Source organism: Perca fluviatilis, chromosome 3 (assembly GCF_010015445.1).
Source record: "Perca fluviatilis chromosome 3, GENO_Pfluv_1.0, whole genome shotgun sequence".
NCBI lineage: Eukaryota > Metazoa > Chordata > Actinopteri > Perciformes > Percidae > Perca > Perca fluviatilis.
This window is the reverse complement of record NC_053114.1, coordinates 16,700,961-16,727,144: the sequence shown is the minus strand read 5'-3', so window position 1 is coordinate 16,727,144 and position 26,184 is coordinate 16,700,961. Positions and strand designations below refer to the sequence as shown.

General features: G+C 40.2%; 1 protein-coding gene across 6 annotated transcripts; it reads right to left on the bottom strand.

The window, feature by feature from the left end:
• Positions 1 to 453: 453 nt before the first annotated feature.
• Positions 454 to 26,110, bottom strand: LOC120556405 (kinesin-like protein KIF23). Of its 6 annotated transcripts, none has more exons than XM_039795995.1 (23): positions 25,940 to 26,110; positions 25,215 to 25,281; positions 24,877 to 25,005; positions 23,956 to 24,061; positions 16,406 to 16,542; positions 16,171 to 16,283; positions 15,864 to 16,034; positions 14,663 to 14,775; positions 14,083 to 14,204; positions 13,772 to 13,874; positions 13,558 to 13,637; positions 13,336 to 13,455; positions 12,910 to 13,054; positions 12,585 to 12,749; positions 11,139 to 11,305; positions 10,783 to 10,956; positions 7,066 to 7,278; positions 6,531 to 6,821; positions 4,537 to 4,770; positions 4,232 to 4,320; positions 1,581 to 1,641; positions 1,305 to 1,345; positions 454 to 1,181 (listed from the first exon to the last, which is right to left on the bottom strand). In XM_039795995.1, the coding sequence occupies exons 1-23, from the start codon at positions 25,951 to 25,953 to the stop codon at positions 1,166 to 1,168; spliced, it is 2,871 nt and encodes a 956-aa protein (XP_039651929.1). In that variant the 5' UTR covers positions 25,954 to 26,110; the 3' UTR covers positions 454 to 1,165. The 6 variants fall into 6 exon arrangements, with proteins under 6 accessions (XP_039651929.1, XP_039651930.1, XP_039651928.1 ...); XM_039795996.1 differs by having other exon boundaries at positions 12,585 to 12,746; XM_039795994.1 differs by having other exon boundaries at positions 12,895 to 13,054; positions 25,940 to 26,106.
• Positions 26,111 to 26,184: the final 74 nt, after the last annotated feature.

The window sequence follows — 26,184 nt, the reverse complement described above, 5'->3', positions numbered from 1 at the left end:
TAACGGTGTTGCCAAATATCTATTCCGAAGCTGTAGGTGGAGCTCTATAGAAAACCTGCTAGCAACAAGCAAGAAAACAGCGAAGAAATTTGCAAAACTACATAGTTCCCCTTCATTAAATGGTATAATTCCCAGCACAACATGGATGGAATTCAATTCTATAGGATATCCAATATGCTCAGAATAGGGATTGTAGAATGTAAACAATATTTTTCATTAAGTCAATCTAAAACAGATACTAAACAAAATGCATTTGTTGTTTGTCTTGTTTTCTTCTACTCTGATCAAATAAATGGAGAACCTTCCAATACCGAGTGACAGTTAATTTACAGGGTTAACAAACATAGCTTGATAAAAGGAAAACGAAGGATGTCTTTAGGCTATGTTCAAGGCCTTAAAGATGGAGACCAAGCCCTTTTGTCTTACCGGATTATGAAAAGATGACGGTGACACTTGGAGTTTGAATAAATTTAATGCCAGCAAAAATGGTATTGTGTTACACATCTCAGGAATGGTTTCAATAAACTGAAGTAAAAAAGCTTCATAATACTTATTTACAGTTAGTCAGATTGATTACAGCAAAACCTACTTAGCAGCTTTATTTACAGGTCTATACATTGTAATTCTAAAATAACTATGTTCTTTACTCTATTTTGTATTTTTTGTAATCAGCCATATGCTCAGTTTAACATCCAATAAATGGAAAAACCTTTGAAAAAATGGCAAGCAATGCCATACAGTCAAAATAATAAACATGTTCTATTGTTCAAAAGCTCAAAAGCTCAAATATTCTAGTCTTTGGGTAGCAAAAAAAAAAAAAAAGGCTGTGACAAGATTATGTAATAAATTTCTCAGAGAATATTCATGTTGAGCTATTTAACATATCCATGTTGCGGTAATATTTCTAGCATTCAAAAAGAAAAAAGGACACTAATCAAGCAAATTACAATGGATATATCCTACATTGTTTAATCAATCATTTCGGCAATAATTAAATTAGAATTGCACTCTAATAATTTGTAAGAAGATCATCATAAAAGAAAAATGCCCTGACTCTCAAAAAGATGCATAGTTTCACATGGCAGTCCCTTCACGGTTCCAAAAGTAAGGCAAAATCTTACATGTTTTCAAGAGGAAAAATAGTTCCTTCATATGTACAGGAAACTTAAGGCTTTCTGCGTCTGAAAGAAAACAAGAAAAAATACAAAAGTTTATAACCCTCATTTTAAATCCAAGGCAATTGCTGGAATCGTATATACCATGGTAAACAGTGCATGCAAACAAACATGCTTTTATGGTCTTACTTTTGATACCAAAGGCTTGAACTTGTGCTTGCCACTGGAGGCTAATGGGAAGAAAAAAAGTTGAAAAGAGGGGACTGTGCACACAAACACATATCAAATTATCCAATTCATATTAAATTTAGAATTCTATGAAAAATAATTTGCAAAGGACCCTAATTATTGATGCCTAAAGATGTGTTGAAGAATATTAAAAATGATCATATGGTAATTGCACACTAAAATGACAAGATTTTTTATTTTCATGTCATGAATTTTTTTGTTTAATTAAGAGCTTACCCTGTTTTCTATGTCCTCCATTTGAGCTGCTCCTTCTCCAGACCCGGAGCGCCTCTTGCGACTGAAACAAAAACACACAAGGATTGTCCAACTTTAATTCAATTTTTACAAATTACTCACAATACTGAACAGTGTAATAAGAATGTGATTACGTTCATCACTTAAGAAACTGAGGCTTGATGAAATAGTGACTTCAAAATCGCTGTTGGCGTTAACATGAACCTACTGACATTTTAGCTGTTCAGTACCACAAACCTTTCATTTCCAGTTTAACCATACTAGTACAGTGCCCGTTGAAAATGTGCCTGTTTGGAATGGGCTGATTGCTTGGCCTGTGGTATTGCTGGTTGTGGAATTCTCCAAAACCAAATTGTAACCCAAAATTACTTACAGAAGGAACCCAAACCACTTAAAGTGATGGTTCGGAGTAATTTCACCCTAGGATCGTTTGCACCATGACCTCGAGCCAAACACTCCCCCAGAAGCTTTTTTCACCTGGGTCTAACATTGGGAGCGTTAGCGTAGAGTAGCGTTATCAGCTGAATAGCTTAGCGCAGGGGCTAATGGATCCAAAGTGTCTCTTAACATTACCCCACTAATAATGCCCGAAATGATACCAAACGTCTACAGTAGTACAAATAGGTTATGCACTCATAAAACGATGGATTGGAAAGTTTGTAAGTACACCAGAAGTGTATGTAAATAACACTTGCCTGCTGGCTTCTGCTCTCTGCTGCTGCTGCTGCTGTTACTACCGGGCAGTAAGAGTGCTTAGGGCCGTCTACAAATTACAACACCGAAAAGAGATGCAACAAAAATATTTATTAATTTAATGATTAAATAAGGTAATGTCTCCAAACTTACCTCAATTATAACTTGTCTCCTGCTAGTTATTCTATAGCACTTACTTTAAAAAATAAGTTAAATTAAAAAATATTTTTGTTGCATCTCTTTTCAGTGTTGTAATTTAACGAGGCCCTAATCACTTCGTCTTACAGCAGCAACAACAGCAGAGAGCAGAAGCCAGCAGGCAATATTTAATAAACTTATACTGGTATTCTACAAACTTTACAATCCATCGTTTATGAGTGCATAACCTATATGTACTAGTGTAGACGTTTGTATCATTTCGGTATTAATAGTGAGGGTAATGTTAAGAGACACTTCGATCCATTAGCCTCTCGCGCTCATTCAGCTGATAATGCTACACGAACTCTCCCAATGTTCGACCCAAGTGAAAAAAGCTTCTGGGGGATGTTTGGCTCGAGGTCATGGTGCAAAGGACCCTAGGGTGAAATTACTCCGAACCATCACTTTAATATGCAACTCCACTGTATATCCTACTACTGACTTACAGTGTAGGCTACGTCTACATCAGAGGAAGACATTGTACTACTATATTTACCTGACGGAGAACGGGGCAGATTCAGAATGTAATCACAAAATATCACAATAAAAATGTGGAGTAATCAGACAGTCGCCTCATGACTCATGGCAGTGTGCTACCCGCCCGGCCCGTTAGGAGAGCTAATCAGCACCTATCTGCGTTAATCAACCACCAGAAAGAGACAATCTCACATTTAGCCAGGCTCCGGACTGTTTGTGTTTTTGTTTTTGTTTTTGTTTTTGTTTTTGTGTGTGTGTGTGTGTGTGTGTGTGTGTGTGTGTGTGTGTGTGTGTGTGTGTGTGTGTGTGTGTGTGTGTGTGTGTGTGTACAGAGAGAGAGAAAACATTTTAGTGTTGTCTTTTTCGTCACCAATATTGCATGTTGATATCACATGCATGTTGATTAACGACAGCGGCGTTGTCTCGTCTTATCGTTAATGAATTGAACACTTCAGCAGAGATGTTTTTCCATGCAGGTTTAGTGGCTTGACAGTTAAAGTTGAAGTATGGATTTGATTCGCCGGGGTATGCTATTAGTAGTTAGTATAGTATAAGTTAGCAGTAGGCTACACTTAATTAACCGGACCCAGGGTGAGTCAGATGAAATCTGACCTGATCTGATCTGCGGTCTTTGGGCGGTCAGCTCCGAGATTTTCTCGTAATTGTACAGCGCTGTGGAGGAAGCTCCGGGATTACGTTATGTTCTGCCTGTGTTTAGAAGTGGTGAATGTACAGCTCACAGCAACTTAATACCATATAGTGTCTGGCTTTTGTTTGATATTTAGTGTTGGCAAATTACTTTTTATGGAGTTTCCTCTTAGTGAAATAATACTCTAGACAGACCCCCCCCCCCACACACACACACTTTTTTTTGGCTTGTATTCATTTTGATCCTTCCCCAATGTTACCCACTTCTCTGTATTCATGTGTAAAGAGGGCAAAACTCCAGCAACACTTAGACCAATAAAACTGTTCTATATACAAGTGTTGCTGGAGTTTTGACCTCCTAGACTTCTTTACCCTCTCCATGCATGTTGGAAGTATGTGAAGTTATGCCAGAAACCCCCACTCTGTTTCTCCTGTATAAACGTTTAAACAGTTCTTGCTGCAAGGGAAAAAAGTATGTGGCACCTAAATACATTTTTAAACTCAAATAAAAGAAAATATTTTGGTTGGACATGAAATTGTTACATGATGTCATCAAATACATTAAATCATCTCACACAGAAATATCACAACCTGTAGTACTTGGGCAAATACTTTACCTTGATGTTGTCGGGCACTCTTGTGTTAGAGTCTCAATGTCAGTGAACTGCACAGCTTGTCCTCCGCCTCTGGTCTTAAAAACATTGCCCTGAGAAAGTCAGAAAGAAAAAACAGAAAACTCAGATGTCCAAAAAGGAGAATATAGGAAAAAACCCATACACACAATCAACAGCTAAAATAATAGCAGTGTCCCAGTAATATCTAAAATAGGATCTCAATGTGACATCATACAGAAGTTGATATAGCCAAAGTCATGCAAGACATAAAATAATCAGTCTCAAATTAAGCAATTATGTAGTTTTACCTTGATCAATTTGGTCTCGATTTCCCCGTCTGAGGCAAGCTCTTGATGTCTGAGCACATACTTGTGGCATTTAGACAGAGCTTTCTCGTTCGGGGTCGACACCTTGATTGCATTGGGAATGATTGGCTGCATGACAGTGTCTAGGTCCAAATTAGAGGCTGGTTTGTGGTCTACCCATTTCTCCCCACCCGCAGAGTGTGAGCGCCTGTGCGTTGGATGAACCGGAGGGGCCGTCTGGTGATCCCAGTGTAAGAAAGACAAACCAGGAAGTTATTCACAGGGGACACCAGCAGGGACCATTTCAAGTTTGTCGGGTGTTAGTAGTGAAGGTTGATGATTAGAGGGTGCTAGCTTGTGTTGAAAATAAATGTACTACTGGAAGTCCGAGAGGGACTGGGCATGTCCCACTCGAGAGAGTTTTAAACATTCATCTTTAGAATTTCAGGGAGAATAAGTATTACCATGGTGTTGTAGCCCTCTACATGTAGACTCAAATTACATCCCAAACAAACAATATTCTGGCCTTCCAGCAATACATATTTCCATAAACTAACTAAAAAAACAACAACACAGCAATGACAACAGCCCATTACAGTAAATACAAAATGAACATGCAAAGCAGCGCAAAAGTAGTGTGGAAATTAGTCTAGCAATTGAGACTACATGCAAACAGAATTGAGATTGATACAGTGAATTATTAGACTATTATAAAGATTATTCTGTTTTGGTCCCAACATACTGAGCGGGTCAATAAGGAACTACACTTTTACTTGGTGCTCCTAATTGGAAGTTTTGTATGGCCTGCTGTGGTTCAAAGAGTTCATTTCGATAAAAGTCGTTAAAGTCAGCCTGACAATCAGAGTGAAATTTTTCGTTTCACTTCATTAATTGTTCATTATTTGAAACGCTGAAAAGAATCTGAGACTTTGGCAGCAATTCAGAAGTCTGGAGCCAGGCTAGGTAAAACTATAATTTTACAATACAAAAGCAAATCAAAGGCATGAGTCGGACTTTGACCAAAAGACAGTTGCACAAACAGTTGCACATGTACATATTTTGTAAGAAGCCAAGTATCTCAATATGGAACTTCAGGTTTTAATTTGGTGGTATATCGTGTACAGTCATGCCATTTCTAACTCAAGTAAAGGTTGTAGTTCACATGTACAGCACATGAGGGTACCCAAAATCAATATGTCTGCTATTCCCATGAGGACATTAAAAAAGGAGCACTAGATGAACAGATTTTTTTGATTATAGGAATTGTTAAAAGCGGGACACTTAGAGGTTTGTGCAAGCTGAGTACACTGAAAATCATCAGCGTCGAGTGCCACATCAAATCACTCCATGCAGAGACTAACCAAGCTCCAACATTGCAGTTAAATTCAATTTAAACAACTTTATCCCTAAAGGGCAATTCAGTTATATCTTAAAGAGTCCAATGATTTTGGTTTTGTTAAGTGTATTTCTCCTTACCCATTTTGGTTTAATTTTTATGAATACCTGATACCTTAATAAACGTGAACTTTCTGCATCAATCTTTTAAAATGTGCAATACTGCTGCTGCCTTGACAGAGTTTCTTGGATAAACAGGTGTTTGTGTGCATTTAGTTTTGTGGCAATAGTCCGTTTTTGTCATTTTGCTACTGGAATGTGTGATGATACAGTACAATAAAAAAGCAATTCTAGACAGCAGTTCGCAATAAGCAACAGAAAGAACTACAAACATGATATAACTACTGCTACTACTGAGGATGAAGTTGCAAGTCAAGAGGATTTACAAGCGAGACAGATCAGTGTGCCTTACAGTCTGGATAAGAGAAACACCAGCCTACACTGATGCAGCACTTCTACTTGATGCATTTCTAAAACAAGCAGACATCTACTAATAACATTACGGGTGAAGTTCTACACTAAGGCAAGGCTGAAAGTTCAGGAGCGCAGAGAAAAACTAAACACATCCTGAAGGACATCTAGGCTCTAACACACAAACTAACCCTTGTGCCTGCCTCTAGGTCGAGCCCATAGACAAGAGTCGTAGCAGGGGCACCAGTGTCTGTGGCCAATCGCTGGCCTCTCCTGCGACCCACGCTGCTGGTGCCGTGGCATTGGGCAGGAGTCCGGCTCCTAGCTTGGCTGCTTGAGTCTACAGGGAACTTGTGTTCCCAATCAGAGATGCAGGAGGCTACTGAGGGATAAGCTGAGGAGGAGGTGGTGGAAGTGGGGTAAGCGTCCTGAACTGCCCTAACATTGGCTCGATTTTGGTGGGAGGGAGTTTGGCTGAAGTCCTGAAAAGTGAGGGGATGGGGCCAAGCATTGTGGATGTTAGAGGCTCAAGATGAACACAAATACAAAACAGGGTAATATAGACGCTGTGTACGGAAAGCATCGAAATCTCATACAATTCATGATTAAGATTTTCACAAATGATGATTAGCAGCATGCACAATTTAACATTAAATAAAAGTTTCATAAGAGAGTGATGCAGTGCACACTGAAGGAACAGGCAGTGTTACAGAGTAAATAACTTACATGAAGTGGTGATGGTGAGGCAGACCTCTTCTGGCCCGTGCCGTGATCTCTCTGCCTTGAGGGCCTCTCAGGTTTCTCTGGGCGCTCGGTGGGAGTCCCATCGCTGCCACAGCTACTGCTCTCTGTAACAATGGCCTTGAGCTGTTTCAACTTTTCATCCTTCACCCACAACTTGTTCTGCATCTCCAGCTGCTTGGCATTCACTCGCCTCTCCTGATTAGAAAAAAACAGCGGGAAACAATTCAAAGAACGGGAATCAGCTAATCCAATACGAAAAGGTTGTCTGGAATGTATGGCCATAAATGACCTCACTGAAATGTAGAGGGACGCAGAATACACAATACACAAGCAAAAACCTCTCTGTTTTTCCATGCACAAGAAAGAGTAATCTCACAATGTTTTGGTGGTCTTTTACTTGTTTAGCAGTGACTGTATGTCACACTAGGCTACTAACAAATGAATGCAAATGGACTGTTTTTATATAGCGCTGTTCTAAAGGTTTATTTTAAAAAGGTGCTCTAAGTGATGTGACACATTTTTTAGGCTACAACATTTTTTGTTGCTGTTTATGGAGCCTGAGCTTTTTTTTTTTTTTTACAATGTGTTCAGGGGACAGGCAGCTAGCAAATAGTGAGGAGATGTTTGCTGTATGTGACAAAAAATGCTGTAGCCTAAAAAACACGTCACATTACTTAGAGCACCTTTAACAACTACTCAAAGCACTTTTACATAGTACAGGAACAGACCTGCCAACCTTGAAGAAATTTTATGAGTACACCAAACACACTCAAAGTACATCAAACACTCAAAAGTGCATAAAGCAAAGATGGAGCTCGGCTCTTCCGCATTCTTGGCCCATGACGTCACGATGGACATGCGCACTAGCAACAATTTGTTTGTGTTGTCTTAGCAACCGGTAGCAACATGCTCGTTCATGAGCTTATCTCTCGTGTCTCTTACAAGTGGCGAACTCATGAACTCGCCGTTTTCATTGTCTAAAATATTCACTAACGTTAAACATTGTGTTTTTGTTGCTCCCAATCGTTTAGCTAAATAAACGATAGATGTATTTAGCTAGAGAACCACGGAGATTTAATCATTATGTCGTGCTACTAGCTAGCTAGCTACTAGCTAGCGCTAGCAGTTAGCCTGCAGTTTCGTGAACAGAGCTCATCCATGGCTTCATCTCTCATCCACGTTACAAGCTTTACAGCATACAGCCCTCTGATGTATCATAAGAGAGAACCAAGGCAATGTAATCACTATGTCTGTAGTAACGTTACGTAGGCATGATCTTAATACAGCCATGCTAGCTAACCCTGATGTTAGCAACTAGCTAGCTAGCCGATAGCCCCGCCAGTTTGGGAAACGCTAATGACGTTACATCCACGTAACAGGCTTTACAACATACATCCATCCCTCGGATGTATCATAACTTCATAAGATAATACCATGGTCGTATTAATAGAACACATGGTGAATTACAACCATTAGCTAGCTATATCCATTATTACAGATAGCTACATGAGCTCGGGAGAACAGTCATGTGAGCCGGCGTGCGCATTCCTGTGGGTCTGCTCCCGTCCATTACGGCTTATGCGATAAACGCTGATGGAAACGTTAATTGCCGAACAAATAATGAATTGCGATTAAGTTTTAGGTCATTTTATGGTTGCAACCCGCAATAAAACGAAGAAGAATAAGTTTCAGTTCTTTTCCGCCCAGTATTTCCGCTCTGTTTGCAAAACAAAAACAGATGTAAGTGGACAAACGAGGAGACGAGATACTTTTTAAATTTAATTTACCAGAAAAATATAACGGCTATTTTAGATAGCAAAAATCTAAGAAATTCCATCATTTATCAGGAGCTCGCGAAGGAAACGACATTAAACGCTTAACGTGAAAAAAGCCTAACGTGGTTTATGTATCTAAACAACGATCAATCATCACCAGATTTATCATGGGCATATCTTGTCATGAACACTTAAGCCTGTCAAAAAAACTAAATCTAAATCCAACGATTATAGAAGTTATCTCACGTTAATGTTTTCTTCATCATTGGCCCTATGGCGAGGAAAAAGCTCAACGTGGTTTAATGTACCTAAACAATGATCAATGATTACCAAATTTCTCTCACATATTGCTCCTCATAACCACTGAAAACTGTCAAAAACTTGAACCCAAAGTCCAATTATTATGGACATTATCTGACATAATGCGTTTCTGCTTCACAGCAGGGCAGCGGAGCGGCTGTGGGTGGACTCTCCACGGTTCTCATTGGCTTTATAAGTCCTAATGTGAAAAAGCCTAACGTGGTTTAATGTATCTAAACAACGATCAATCATCACCAAAAAAATCCTCTTCTATATTGCTCATCATAACCACTTAAAACTAAAATCTAACCCAATGTCCAAATATTATGGACGTTATCTGACACTATGATGAAGAAAACTATGATGAAGATATGACATGATACATCTGGTGATGATTGATTGTTGTTTAGATATTAAACCTCATTAAGCTTTTTCAGGTTAAGCGTTTTAGAATGTCCCTTACGACAAGACGTGGGACGTCCTGCGGAGTAAATGGAAGGTGCTCAAACAGCGATACACGGCTCAAAAAAGAGAGTTGTCTCGCAGCGGTGCCGGAGGGAAAATATAAGGCAAGTTCCACCTTTTTGATGAGCTGGATCAGATCCTCAGCCAAAGGCCCATCGGAGCTAAGCTTGGCTTCTAATATTAACAACAACAACAACAACAACAACAACTACTTTTGTCTAGCAAAACTTTGTTTGCAAAAGTTCGCTTGAAACTTGTGCGAAAATGAATGGAAAACCTTAAAATGTCTCAAATCAATTTGATATACCAATTTAAATCGCAAAACAGCATGTGACGTCATTACGCACAGGTTTTAATTCGCTTTAAAGTTGTTGGATGGAAACACACTTTCACCAGCTTTTTTCGCATGAGTTTTTTTTACCGAACTTCAGATAATTCGATTGACAAGTGGAGGGAAACTTAGCTTATGTTCCGAACCCGTTTTTGAGGAGATTCAGCCATGGCATGCAAGCCTACGGTTATCTGGACAGCCTGGCTTGATGAGGCACTGAATTGAATTAAACGCGCAAAGCATTTGGCTAGGAGGGGCCATAGACAGTATATAAGAAGGGAGGGGCAGGTGGGCGGAGGGTTAAAATGCAGCGCTCTGATTGGCCGAAAGCTTTTCACTCCACTCCTCAGCGGCAGAATCAACGTCAAAAGTAGATTGCATAGAAACTGAAACCGGAGAAAGCAGAGATGCCACAAAATGCGTACCTAGAGAGCAGCGAACAAGCGTACTGAAGGGTCAAAATGCGTGCCGAGTACGCAAAATGCGTACATGTTGGCAGGTCTGCAGGAACCATTCACACACTGTGGCCGAGACTGCCGTAAAGGTGCCACCTGCTCACACACATTTACACTCGGATGGCGCAGCATCGTGGGCAACTCGGGGTTCGGTGTCTTGCCCAAGGACACTTCGACATGGGACTGCAGGGCCAAGGGTCGAACCGCCAACCTTCTGATTGGCAGGCGTCCGCTCTAGCACTGAGCCACAGCCACAATGAAGAGGACAGCATGGCACAAACAGCTCCATTGATGCAAATTAGTGACAACTATGTGCTAGCACTCAATATACAAACCCAAAAATAGTAGGGTTACTGTAGATAAATCCACTTACACACTCCTTCTCCCACTTGAGTTTGGTGTCTGAGACCATGCCATGCATTTGCTGCTCCATGCGCCTCCTCTCTGACAGCTCTCTCTGTAGCCGTTGCTCCCGGGTCTCCAGCTCATGCTGAAGTGAGCGTTTGTCATGCTCATACATGTCCGTTGTCTTCTGCAGGATATCGACCTGAAGAGAAGGACCAGTAGTGCGAGAAAAAAAAAAAAAAAAAGTCAAAACAGTAACTTAAAGCTTCTCTTTAAAATAACAAGTGAATTCACATATCATTACTTGTATAGGCGTGTTTAGAATGTTGTAAACCAAATGTAGAAAAGAGTAGAATAAGATAGTTCTCTAAGTGAGGGAGACACCTTGTATTCCAGGGTTTTGGATTTTTTCTCTAATCGCTCAAGCTCTGTCCTCTGGTTGATGATGAATTTTTCTTTCTCGCTCAGTTTGCTTCGCTGATCATGGAGGAGCGTCTCCTTTGCATTGAGCTGACTGTCAAACTGCTCAATCATAGACTTCAGTGTACTGGCTGCAGGAGAGAACACATTAAAGTTAGACGGTAAACATTTGGCTTGAACTGTTTTTTAAACTTTACAGCGTTTCCCAGACAGACTAATTCGTGGCAGTGCGCCAGAGAATCAACACCGGCCGCAACATATTGCGTTTCGTTTTTCTTTTTTTCTACGCTGCATTTACTTTCCCTGCTCTCCCACAGACAGACAGACAGACTTCAAACTATCGGCATTTATAATGGCCGATAAATGAATATTTTGTCTGACATGGAACAAGATATGACAAATATTGAATGTTACTATTCTAACTCATTGTACCTCAAAATAACTTACAGAAGATCCCCAAATTACTTAAAAAGAACTGTACACTACTGATTTACTTTGTACTTCTACTTCAGAGGAAAACGTACCACTACATTTCCCTGTTACTGTTCACATTTCAGATTCAACTCACAAAAACAATTTAAAAATGATGCATTATTATTCATTAAGCTATCCAGCATTATATTATATATAATGCTATAGTTGAAAGCTGCACCTTGAACAGACGTTAAGTTAATTTAAGTACATTGTGCTCATAATGCCTGTCTTTCACTCTTCACTTTAAGTAAACATTTCAAAGCAGGACTTGTACTGTGCCGAATTAATATTTTTACTTTAGAAAAAAACTTTTTGAGTAGGCCTACTTCTTTTACCACTGGGAATACCAACATTTTGCCAGTTAGAGAAAGTGTAAAAAGGAAGACGCTGTTTGCATGGGACCCAAGTCGAGTGGGACCCAACTCTGACTGAATTTACATCGTGCTTTTATTGTGAAGGGTAGAACTGGAAGAAGTGGTGCCATTGTTATACACTATGGGAGTTAATAAAAGTGTGTGGGCCTTCTTGGTTCATCCTGGTTCAGATTACAGAGCCTCCGTGTTTTAGTTTTATTATCCTCGGCTACAGCAGTTAGCTCAGAGGGCTAACTTAGCGTGTTACTTTTGTAAACGTCTTCGTCAGCCTGAAAATCCCACGAACGATAGTACACAGTGGCCTCCATCTTTACTTCTGTAAGCCAGCGTGCTGCGTGTGGCGTTTTATTGTTATTTTGCGCATGCAGGTCGGATATCCGGAGCACCGCCGGAACGACAGACTCCTGCCTTTTATAGATAGATAAAAGGCAGGCTTCTAAAAAAAAATACTGATGCATCATGCTAAACTGAATACATGAATTAATTCATTGCTGCCTGACATCATAAAGTATGTCCTCTATGATCCAGACAATTATTTGTGGCGTAGAAAATGGGCCTGTACCAGTTTTGTTGAACTGCTCGGCCAACATCTGACGGACACGATGCCTCGTTTCCAGGACTTCAATCAGGCGGGGCAACGTCTGATCATCAGCTGGGTCCACCAGCTCACAACGAGGCATGGCTGGAATGCTTTCCATCAGCTGATTCAGCAGAGCTGGGTCATCTACTGTGTGAATAAGAATAAGTCATGGAAAGGTTTGTGTGTAATTAGTGACATACAGTAAGTAAAACAGCAACAATTCTGAAATGCATATCCGACATGTAAGAATATAGCATGACATATGCACAATGAGCTAGTATTAGAGATTTACAGGCATTACTGGGACCTCCTTGCTCTTCCAGGCGACGTGACAGCTCATCCCTGAGGGCACGGTTTCTGTGCCTGCGTCCTGCAGCAAGGGCACAAATTGTCCGGTCAACCGGCCGCGCCACCTCAACCTCCTGGGTCATCTCTGCAAAGCGCATCACCAGCTGCAGCACATTCAATGGAAAACCATTAGAAATACACTCCCCAACTTCCTTAAAGCACCCAGCAGTGCTACAAATCAAATACTGATGTTTTGAAACTCAACAGTGAGTATATGTGATGAAATTTGTATATTTGGGGGACCAGGGATTATATATTTAAACATCCTGTCAACTTTTCATTGTGGTTCAGACTCAAGATAAGAGGATTTTCTTCTAGGAAAGCAAGTCACATTAGATGAGATTTTACATTCAAGCCATTCTGCATCACAAATGCAATGCCTTACCATAGTTTCGTCATAATCATCAGCCTTCGGGTTGACACACACGATCATCCTGACTTTTCCTTCTCCGTCAAAGTAGTTTTTAAACAGATGTGTAACTTTAGAGTCCCTGTATGGCACCATCTGGAATAAAATAAAGGCTCTGTGAAGCTGCACCTACTAGGAAATTACCAATGATAACAAGAGAATCGTCATATACAACAATACACATGATAAAATACCAACCTTATTAGTTCCACACATCTGGTTTTCACGTAGGACTTCCATACATGTGCGCAGTGTCATCAAGGACTGGTTAATATTACCTGTTAATGAGACATTACTAGAAATGTTTGGTGCCAGAACAAACATAACTTAATACACTGAAAATCTGCCAGATACACAGAAAAAAACTTATGGTTGATGTTTAGCAGAAGCCCACAGTAAGGAATTAACTGACCTGCTTCACGGAGACGGCTTCCCTCTGCTCTGGTTCTGCTGGTGCGTTCACTGCCTGCCAGGTCAACCAGACACAGCTGGCTCACATTCACCTGGTTTTTGTCCTGCAAATTAATAACACGCTGTTAGCGTCAAACATCGGCTGCAATCCTTTGTGATGTGCACGTATTTGTCACAGCCTGATTAGCTTCAAGTGAATATCAGAAAGGATTCACTGGCAGTCTTTGAATAAACATATATGTAATCATAAAAACACAACATACAAAAAATTAAAAACTTTTTTCAATATGTAACTTTGGAGCTGCGTTTCACCTGTAGAATGTGGTCCCCATCAGCATCAAGTGGTGCCTGGGCCAGCTTTACTGTGAACACACTGTGTGAGCGACTGGATTCACGGTTAAGTTGTGTGTTGGCTATCCTCCTTTTCTTTTGCCCTGGAGACACAGCAAGTCATCATTAACAACTGTAACAATATAAGTCAAATCTATTCTTTATTAAGTCAACAGATTTATTGCTTTGTCCATTTTTTACTGAGGATATGATTGGTAAACTCAATAGGAATGCTAATAATGGCCACTGGAAGTTATAGCTCAAAACTGCAATCTCTGCACAAACATTGTAACAAAGAAAAGTCCTGGCTGCCTCCTTATCCGCAATACAGACGTTTAGTTAAACTCTTTAATAATCATCCTGTTAAAAGTATTTAAATGGTTTCCATCACGAGAAGATACAAAAAGTTTAGAATAAAAATATTTGAAAATAGGTTAAAAACCTAACAGTGCCAAACTTTGTAATTCAAATAGGTTGGCATGTAAGGGGATTCCACATAACACAATACATAAAATATAATACAATGAAAGTATGCAAGAAGAAAGTTATTATTAACACTCACCCTTCCAAAAAACCCCAAAAGCCTCCTCTGTAGATTTGACCTCAACTTCAGTGCAGCCAGCCACATACATGTTATGATTCTGATCTTCCCGGAGAATCTTGGATTGGGGCGGTCTGAAACAAGTTAATGAAAAGAGTCAACATAACGTAACACACTTATGTGTCCCTTTAGTAAGACAAGCAGCAAAAGCTAAAAATACAAATGCTTGATGTTTGTGTCAATGTTAAAATAAAATACAATCTAGGAATACACAAACAGTTGTAAAGACTAGGGGTATAACGAGACACGTAAACGTATTGAACCGTTCGGTACGAGGCATTTGATTAGGTACGCATTACAAACCGACGATCCTATTTCATTTAGAAAAAATGTATGTAAAATGTAAAATATAATGTTCTCAGTGCCGCTGCACTCAAGGCAGTCCAAACGATGTAACAGGCAACGTGTTGTCTGCCCCTCTCACTCCCGAAGAAAAACGCTCTACTCCAGTCAGGCATGCTAAGCTGAACTAGCTCGGTGCAATATGGCTAGTAACGTTAATGCGACTATGACCAGACCAGAATTAGAAGATCCTCCAATAATCAACAGGTCTGGTGTTTGGAGCCACTTTGGTTCCCCTTAAGTTATGAGGGTGATGGCACGAGAGTGGTGGATAAATAAACAACTGTATCTGCTACACGAGACTAGGCTAAATCAGTGGGAATACTACAGACATGTCAACTCATTTACGCTGACATCACCTCAGTGTGTCAATAACTGGAACTAGACGAAAACAAGAAGCAACACACGCTACAAACTATCCCCGCAGCATTTAAGCAGACATTTACACAAACACATTTATCCGTACAGGCTTGCCTCCACCGAGCCACCTAACAAAAACAGGATTATGTGCATCTCGTCAACATAGAACTACAAAGCATAAAAAGTAAATGTCTCAATGAACTTATTCAGCACATACATGGAACACAGTCAAAGTGGTTGTATGCAGACAAGTGGTTGCACAACTACTAAAAAAAAACATTTGTAGATCACATTAGTAGCGAGCTATTGTGTGGGTTCAGTTGGTATATTTGTAGAGCCATCTCATACATGAAAAGCACCACAAATAACCTGAATACAAATAAGTGTTGTACAGACAGCCCTTCAACATGACATTAGGTTTAAAAAAGCATGGACTGATTTGAAATCCTGTCTCTCATACTTTGGTCTGATTGGGTCAAAAGGAGCATCTTCGAGGAGATCATAGATGTAGTTGTTGTAGACCTCGATGTAGGACACAAAAACGCTGTAACAGCAGTCTTCATCCACATTCTCAGATTTACATGCCTCCTCTGAGCAGATCATATCCGCGCAGTCTGGGTCAGCCTTCTGTCTAAAAACACAAACCGCAAGCAGAGCAACGCGATTAACAGCAGTCAACATGTAATTTAAATTCAGTTCTCTCCAACTTTATTAGTACTTGTGAACACCATAAATCGTATAGAAAGCAAAAAGTGAAATATAGCTACCTGGAGGATGGCGTTCTGGGCACTGACTGCTGACTGTCTCGCTTCTGTCTCTCTAGGAGAGCATCAACTTGACCCTGGATCTCCATCCCATTTTTGTCATCTGGTTTGAACACCTGAAAAACAAATAAGATGCAAAAAATCAAGTAAATATCCCCCCATTCATCCAAAAATGTAATCTTTTTTTTTTTTTTTTTAGAGACAAACTACACAACACATTAATGAATGAAAGTCTTACAAATCTTTTGGCCTGAACGGGGTCGATGCTGTTGAAAAGCATGTCTAGACAGCGGGGGAGGAGTCCACCTTCCCCAGGAGAGCCGGTCATGGTGAAGGTCTTGCCACTTCCGGTAACACCATATGTAAACAGCAGACCTATGAACATGGAATATCACAAATAAATAACCACTTTTCACACAGAGGATTAGGGCAGATGATGATACAGTATATTAAGGCTGTTTTATGCTTCTGCGTCGAATCGACGGCGTACCCCCGTAGACCCCTCTGCATCTATGCAAACCCCTCTCCAAGCCCTCTGCCTTAGCTCGACGCGCATCACCCAAAATTGGTAACTTCGTGTCGAGGCTACACAGTAGTAGCAGATAACTTTATTGTCCCCGTGGGACAGTTGGGTTTGCGGCACAATCGCAAGGCACTTTATGACAAGTCATCAGACATGTGATACAAACAAATAGTCCTTACATCAGACACCAACAGACATAAAATGTAGAATATACATCACAATACAATACACTATACACCCTTGGGTATGATCAGACCAGCTGGACGACTAGCTTATTTTGAATGATTTAAGGCTTTTATGGCTTGTGTTACGAAAGAGAATTTGGATCCGTTCTTGGTCAGAAGGGTTAGGCAGAAACGACTCATAGATGGTAGTAGTTTAAAGGGATACTTCACCGATTTAGCATTCAGCTTTGTATCAGTAGAAACCCGGTAGTATTTCTGAATGACCGTGCTTCCCTCCCTCATGTCCCTCTGAGACGAGAGATCTCGGCATTGGGGGGTCTGGAAAAAAAAATCTTCAGATGACGTAAAATGATGATTTTTGCATCATCAGAGGATTTTTTGGCCAGAGGCAAAGGACTACAGCCAGTAGTAGGTGCTACATCTGCACGTTTTCAAACCGCCCACAGGGGGTTGGACTGCCGAGTCTGGCCGAGGTATTCCGACTGAAAACGACTGTCAGCCATCTTGAAGCTTCGCAAAACAGGCTCTCCGTTTTCAGCAGCAAACATTTACAACAATTATGTGCATTCAAACTACCGCACGTGTGTACCACCGGGATACATTGGTACAGATCGGAGAATATGGAGGAAACGTTATTACAGACTGAATACTCGGCACACTACACGAGCTTCGCCTGCACGTAGACCAGCGGTGTCGCTCGATGCCACTAGCCGGCTATGGGACATCCTCATCGGCTAGGTGGAAAGCTAACGCTAGCCAGCCACCTGTCCCATCACATCAGTCACGATGAAACATTGTTTCGTGTATGTGGTTGAAATAAAACACGCTTGTTGGCTCTGTCTGTCAAGCGGTAGACGTGGCTTGGGAGTGGACTCAAAGCAGCGAAGCAGGTGCATTCTGGGATTTGGTGTCTTTCATCCATACAGTGGGGCAAAAAAGTATTTAGTCAGCCACCAATTGTGCAAGTACTCCCACTTAAAAAGATGAGAGGCCTGTAATTTTCATCATAGGTACACTTCAACTATGGGAGACAAAATGAGAAGAAAAGAAAAAAAATCCAGAAAATCACATTGTAGGATTTTTTATGAATTAATTGGTAAATTCCTCGGTAAAATAAGTATTTGATCACCTACAAACAAGCAAGATTTCTGGCTCTCACAGACCTGTAACTTCTTCTTTAAGAGGCTCCTCTGTCCTCCACTCGTTACCTGTATTAATGGCACCTGTTTGAACTTGTTATCAGTATAAAAGACACCTGTCCACAACCTCAAACAGTCACACTCCAAACTCCACTATGGCCAAGACCAAAGAGCTGTCAAAGGACACCAGAAACAAAATTGTAGACCTGCACCAGGCTGGGAAGACTGAATCTGCAATAGGTAAGCAGCTTGGTGTGAAGAAATCAACTGTGGGAGCAATTACGGTATTCGAAAATGGAAGACATACAAGACAATCTCCCTCGATCTGGGGCTCCACGCAAGATTTCACCCCGTGGGGTCAAAATGATCACAAGAACGGTGAGCAAAAATCCCAGAACCACACGGGGGCACCTAGTGAATGACCTGCAGAGAGCTGGGACCAAAGTAACAAAGGCTACCATCAGTAACACACTACGCCGCCAGAAACTCAAATCCTGTAGTGCCAGACGTGTCCCCCTGCTTAAGGCAGTAGATGTCCAGGCCCGTCTGAAGTTTGCTAGGGAGCATTTGGATGATCCAGAAGAGGATTGGGAGAATGTCAGATGAAACCAAAATAGAACTTTTTGGTAAAAACGCAACTCGTTGTGTTTGGAGGAGAAAGAATGCTGAGTTGTATCCAAAGAACACCATACCTACTGTGAAGCATGGGGGTGGAAACATCATGCTTTGGGGCTGTTTTTCTGCAAAGGGACCAGGACGACTGATCCGTGTAAAGGAAAGAATGAATGGGGCCATGTATCGTGAGATTTTGAGTGAAAACCTCCTTCCATCAGCAAGGGCATTGAAGATGAAACGTGGCTGGGTCTTTCAGCATGACAATGATCCCAAAAACACCGCCCAGGCAACGAAGGAGTGGCTTCGTAAGAAGCATTTCAAGGTCCTGGACAGCCCCAAAACATCACTGCTCTAGAGGAGATCTGCATGGAAGAATGGGCCAAAATACCAGCAACAGTGTGTGAAAACCTTGTGAAGACTTACAGAAAACGTTTGACCTCTGTCATTGCCAACAAAGGGTATATAACAAGCTATTGAGATGAACTTTTGTTATTGACCAAATACTTATTTTCCACCATAATTTGCAAATAAATTCATAAAAAATCCTACAATGTGATTTATTTTTCTCATTTTGTCTCCCATAGTTGAAGTGTACCTATGATGAAAATTACAGGCCTCTCTCATCTTTTTAAGTGGGAGAACTTGCACAATTGGTGGCTGACTAAATACTTTTTTGCCCCACTGTATAAGCCAAAAACACATTTTCTGGCTTTTCTCTGCCTAGAAGGCACCAATTTCAATTTTGTTTTCACATTTTCTACTACATAAGTGACCAAATTTAAAGATATATTCAGCTTTCCAGCAGTGAAATATTCCTTTAAAATGTGGTGTGTATAGTCACATACAATGTTATTCGCTTTTCTCACCAGTCTGTCTTTGTAAATGTGCTCAATGCTCGGTAGTGTTATCCAAAGTAACTTGCCAGTCCCTCCAGAAAAACGCGATTATGCGATCGCATAATTCAATGTATAATCAGCCAAAGTCCGCATATTCATGCGGGGGCCGCATTTTTTCAAATATGCCGCACTTTCGCCGCATAAATTGCCGATTTCCGCGCAAAATATGCGGTGCTTGCATGATTTCATAATCCCTGCATTTTCGTTGCAAAAAAGTCACAAATCTTAGCAGAAAGTTTAAAACATGTTGCTTTTACTTCACACAAGAGCAGCCATTTTCCCCTATTGCCATGGGAACGTTATGAAGTGACGTAATTACGCGACGTGAACATCATCAAAAAGCAGGTGTTGGAGGTTGAATTTGACATGTACTTTGAGTCTCTTAAGTTGGTATCCAATAAGAAAGCTATCTTAATATCTGATATTCTGAAATGTCTTTGTTTAAGTGCTCCTGCTGTCTATATTAACGAATTTAAAAAAAAGTCTCTTTTGTATCTTTTATTTCCCTCTGTTTAGACTATTACTTTTATTTTTACTTTAATATTATATTATTTGTATATATTTTTGTATCTTATTTTTTTACTTATTGCAATGACTGAATATCTGTTAACTATTTTTGGAAATTAAGTTTTAAAAAAACAGGGTGTTGGGGGAATCACTTTTTCATCAAACCGCAGTTTTTGCAAGTTCCCGCAATTTCATTGCATAAAATTGCATAAATATCCCGCATATTCCATCGCATTTTTTAAGAAAACGTGCCGCATAATCAAGGATTTTTGCCCGCAACAATCACAAAAAAACTGTTTTTCTGGAAGGACTGACTTGCTGTCAGTTAAAACTGTCTTTTTCTGAGACTCCGTGGCATATCCAAACCAGCAGATAATACAGCAAGTTAAAACCCTTTCAATAAAAGCAGTATAAAACATTTGGAGCATTTTGTTGACATTAAAAACAAGCAGTTTCTTTAAAAAGTACATTCTTTGCTGCGTCTTAGTTTGCAAAAGATCAGTCCAAGATTCCCATTCAAGCTTGTTGTCCAGTACAATGCCAAGGTATTTGTAGTTTGTTAACAACCTGAATGGCCCCACCGTTGATAAAAGTGTCGGTGGATTGCTGTGACTTTCTAAAAATCGATGGACATTTCTTTGGTCTTATTGGTATTAAAAATTAAGTGTGACTTATTGCACCATTCTAAAAAGGAGTCTAAAACTGGCCCATGATCTACCTCCCCATCCTGTAGCAGACTCACTAGAGCTGTATCATCAGCATATTTAATAAAGTGCCTGTCTTGTAAAGTGCTAGTGCATGGATTTGTGTATAGAATAAATAGTAAATAGTTTTTTTTTAATTCTTATACTGCACTGTAAATTTTATTCTTGACTTTGAATGTTTTTAAATTGTTTTTTGAATGCTCTTTCATGTTTTATGTAAAGCACTTTGAATTGCCCTGTTGCTGAAATGTGCTATATAAATAAAGCTGCCTTGCCTTGCCTTAAAGGAGATCACACATCATTGTGGGGAGCCTGTGGATGTTGTCATTGAGTCAGACAGAGATGAGCCCACTCTGACCCGCTGGACTCTACTGGTAAGAAAATCCATGATCCAATTAATAATACCTGTCTCAAGATAGAATTCACTGGCTAAAATGTCTGCAAGAATCTTAGGTTGCATGGTGTTAAAAGCAGATGAAAAGTCCACAAATAAAATCTTGGCATGAGTCTTTGGTTTCTCAAGATGAGAGAATGCAAAAGGTGCATTAATGTCAGAATTGCATCATCCACCCCCCTGGAGGCTTGATAAGCAAATTGCAGGGGGTCCATAAGATGGTGGGTTTGGGATACAATGTACCTCTTTACCAGACGCTCCAGGCACTTCATGACCAGTGATGTCAGCGCTATTGGTCGGAAGTCATTGGACTCTGTGGGTCTTGGCAGTTTTGGCACATGTACAATTGTAGAGGATTTCCACAGGTTAGGGACTTTACAGAGGTTAAGAGAGGAGTTAAAAATGTCAGTGAACACAGGGGCTAACTGTTCTGCACAGTGCTTAAGGATATTAGCACACATTTTGTCAGGGCCGCAGCTTTTCCGTGGATTACAGTGACTAAAAAGGTGAAAGACATCTTATTGACTGATGTTTAGGACCGATGCAGAGGGTGGAGGGGGCAGCACGATGCCATCGCTGCTGCTCACAAAGCGACAAAAAAAAGCTGTTTAGCTGGTTTGTCCTTTCCAGTCCCCAAGCTCAGAGACTCCGCTGTCAGCTGGAGTCTCTCATCCCTCCCACCAGCCGTTGGGCCACGTCTCCTCATTTGAATTGACAAGTGTCACTTCAAAATGAAAAGCCTTAATGTTAAATAGAAATAGCAATGGTGAATCTTAAAATGTCAAAAGGCAATTACCAAATGCAAAATTCAAAAGATAAAAAACTTCAAATTGAAAATTATTATTTTTTTCTATTTGAGATTTTAATTTAAGTATTTCTATTTAAGCTTTTCCATTTCACATTTTGAGTTTCATATTTGATGTTTCTGTCATTCAATAAAAGATTTCAGTTTACGCATTTATATTTAAGCTTTTTTTTTTTATTTGACTTTTTACATTGAACTTTACATTTTCAAATTATCATTTTACATTTCAACTTTGCTTTTTCAATTTCCTTTTTTCAATTTAATTATGGCATGATTTTTCCTAGTAGCGTATTTAAATAATATTTTTAATTTGATCTCGCTTCATTTTCTCTTTGGACTTTCAATTTGAATTATGAATAAATATATCCTCTTTAGTTGTTGCTGATAACTTACTCGTATGACAGAGTACACGGACTGAAGCTTTGTGACTAGCATCGAACGACTAGCAAGCACTGTCTTAGCGCTGCTGCCGTACAGTATGTTCCTTGAACATGCGCTGCAGAAGAAAGCACCCAGCTCCCTCAATTTGAGGCACCAAGTGCTAAACGGCTTCCTGTGTCCACCCTTTTCCTCTTGTCCTCTATTCATGCCCAGCGCCATTCGTTTATAATTCCTTTCTCAATTAAATCTACATGCTCCAAATTTGATAAACTTTGCCTCCATTTTTTTTTTTGCCGCATTACCACGGAGACCACACCGCACTCTCGCTTTTCGGCAAAGACCCGCCCTACTTTGTATCTGATTGGCTAGAACTCATTTCATTGGTAAGTGGAAGTTCGATGATTGGCGAAAAAACAAACCCCATGTGGACTTTTTAATTTATTTACCTTTTCTAAAATAGTCATACGCCAGAAATCGGGCACCAGGCCAGATTACTTTAAGCCCTGCGTTAGAGCTGCGTTCCTCTCATATGATTGGTGAAATCAATTGACTTGAAAATAATAAACCGAGTGCAAGATCCCCGTTTTATTTAATTTTTTTCCTCACAGCCGCACACCGACACAAGGGCGGCTGTGGCTAAGTGGTAGAGAGGTCGCCTCCCAATTGGAAGGTTGGTGGTTCGATCCCTGGCCCTGCAGTTCCATGCCGAAGTGTCCTTGGGCAAGACACTGAACCCCGAGTTGCCCCCGATGCTGCGCCATCGGAGTGTAAATGTGTGTGAGTGTTTATCTGATGAGCAGGTGGCACCTTGTACGGCAGCCTCGGCCACCAGTGTATGAATGTGTGTGAATGGTTCCTGTACTATGTTAAAGCGCTTTGAGTAGTCGTTAAAAAAAGCGACTAGAAAAGCGCTATATAAAAACAGTCCATTTACATTTACACCGGAGATCCGGCACGGTGCCAGAATACTTTAAGCCCTGCAGACCGCAAGGACTGTGATTGTTCAACTCGTCCCGTGCGTCGATAGTCAGTGTTTCAAGCAGCCTATTGTGGGGAGTAGCAACATGCTAGTTCACTGACATAAGCGTTGCAAATAAACTCAGACATATTTTGGTTACAATGACGGGGCTATCCGTTTATAAAGTGTCTATATGTCAGTAACGTTTTGAAATTAGCACTTCACCAGCAAGCAGTACTTTATGGGCAGTTGTGCTAAAGTTTGCTTGCCAACATAAACTGGCTGGCAGACATCTCGCAAATAACCTCAGACTTATCACCCCTAGCGTTATGGCAGTGAAATGCACAGGGGTGCAAAGCAACCCCAACGCAGAACTCCAAAAGGGTCATGGCACCGTAGGAGCGCCGGTGTAGCTACGAATGTGGAGTTGATGCAGAAGCATAAAACAGTTATATGTTGATCAGATAAAACATATGTGCGTGATTACATGTTGTGTCTGAGCAACGGTCCAAATCCCAATCAGACTTCAATAATTAAGCAATTATCAAATTTGTTTGTTTTCAAACTAATTTTCTGTTGACCTAATCCTTTTCAGCACCGGAGGATACATAGTCAATTGATGGGATTCTGCACAGTGGACAGAACACGTTTCATGCTTCAAATAACCTTTAATTCACTTACCATTTTTACAATGAATAAGGTCCTCGATCAGAGGCTTGGCAACATCCTCAAACAGCTCCATTTGAGTGGTATTAATACCAAATACTTTTTTAAAGGAGTACTGTGTCTAAAGGATAAACAAAGAATAACATACAGTACATGTGAATGGCATTTAACAGAAAATGGGATAACAAGAGCAATTATTATTACCACCGTGTATTAAACATGTTCGTGTCAAAGAAAGTCTCAGGTCTCTACTGAATACAATTATGACCAAACCACTTGTATGGATTTGCTCAGTATTCTGTCATTGTACAGTATCTTTGCTGAGTAACAATAAAAACATCCAATCAAATCACAGACTTTTGTTGAGGTTATGGCTGAACGAATTTCCTAGTCAAAATCGCGATTTGAAAGAATACAATTAGCTAATCGTGAAGACCGCGATTAATTGAATGTGAATATTTAGTTGAATGTTTGGTGTAACATTTGGTTTAACATTTTTTTATACCTCTTTTTATCATTATATTTACTGTTTTTTATATAAGATAAATGCTGGAATAATGTTACATATCACAGATTGTTTTACAGAAATGTCCTATTTTCAGTGGATTTTTCATTTACTTTTTTTCTTGATCGTAGAAGGTGCAATATGTAGCAAAAAATAATAATCGCAAATTGAATCGTAATCTCACTATCTGGCAGGAATAACGCAATTCGATTCCCCCACCCTCAAATCGTTCAGCCGTAGTTTAGGTCAACTGAAATATATGACTGGTGGCGTGATGTCAGATATTTTTTTTTCTACTTGCTTGTTTAGACAATAGCACTTGAGTGAGATATCAGGAGGGAACAAAAACAGGTGTAGATTGTGTGTAGATTTTCAATTTGCTTTACATGCTCAGATGACTTGCCAAGCACAAAGGGCTGCAACACACTTACCTCTTTGTATTCCCCATTGCGGTTGGCTTTAAGGCCATCAGGAGCATGTAGCTGAATAGTGGAGCTGCTGATCATCTCCACACAACATTCCTCATCTTCTGCTCCAAGTGGACGTATACGGCAATATACCTACAAAGATGAACAAATAGATGAGGTCTACTTTGATGAAGCCATCACAACTGGAAGAACAACATTCAGATATTCAGAAAATATTGTGAAGACTCTATGAGCCTATGATGCCAGTCACTAATTCCATGTTTCCATGATTAACTCCACAAAAAAAGTCTACTTCTACCGTTTCAGTTTCGGGAACAACAAAGTAAGCAGTGGTCACTTACTCCAACAGGATCTTTCTCTATGTTGGATGCCTTTTTTGGGCCTGGCCTCCGAGGAGTCTTCCCTTTGCTGCAAGTAATAAAGAAATACAGAATCAATGTCAAACACACACAAAAATGTATGCAACACGAATAAGACACATGACTAATTAATAATCCAGATAATTCACCTCAGTAACTTACACAATATGGACACCTGAACCTTACACAGCTCACAATTTGAGGTACAGTCCATCCCCAAACTCTTTCACACCAAAAGTGCCCCCATACTTTGGCCATATAGCTAGTGTAATATGATGTGGAATACTCGTTACGCTAGCTAACGTTAGCAAAGTTAGCTCAGGTGTCACTTGCTAACGATTCGACTTGCTAATTCACAGGTGACGGGTCAACAAAAATATGAACTTCACATTATGACATTATGACCCCTTGGATTACGTTTTTATAGAAGTAGAACACACACTGTTGACAGATTAGATCTACTGTCAGTTGAAAAGTGAATACTGAGCTCACACACCGATCAGTTGCCAACAGTCAAGCAGCGTTAGCTGACCAGACATTGGCGAGCTATGCTAACAACAGGAAGCTAACACTCTTTTTTGCAGTAACGTTATAACTGCAAGCAGATTACGTTATTTACTTGGATCGTTTTGCCAACACAATGCATAGTTGTAGATTGTTAGTCGTTTATCGAGCTCAATATAAAAAAGATATATGGTAATACTCACTTCGGTCTCTGCATTGTTTGTGTTGTTAATCTTCTCTCCACTGAACACAGAGCGCCTCCTCTTCTCGATTTGAAAAATTCCCTCTGTGAAACGTTTTTCCGCGTGGCTAATATTTCAACCAATGGTCTCACGCCGTCCCGCCTGGGGCATCCCCGACCTTCTACTTTTCAAAATAAAAGCTCGCGTCTCATGCCATCCGACCGGAATAAAATACGTATTAAAAATACGTTTTTGCGTCGACTATC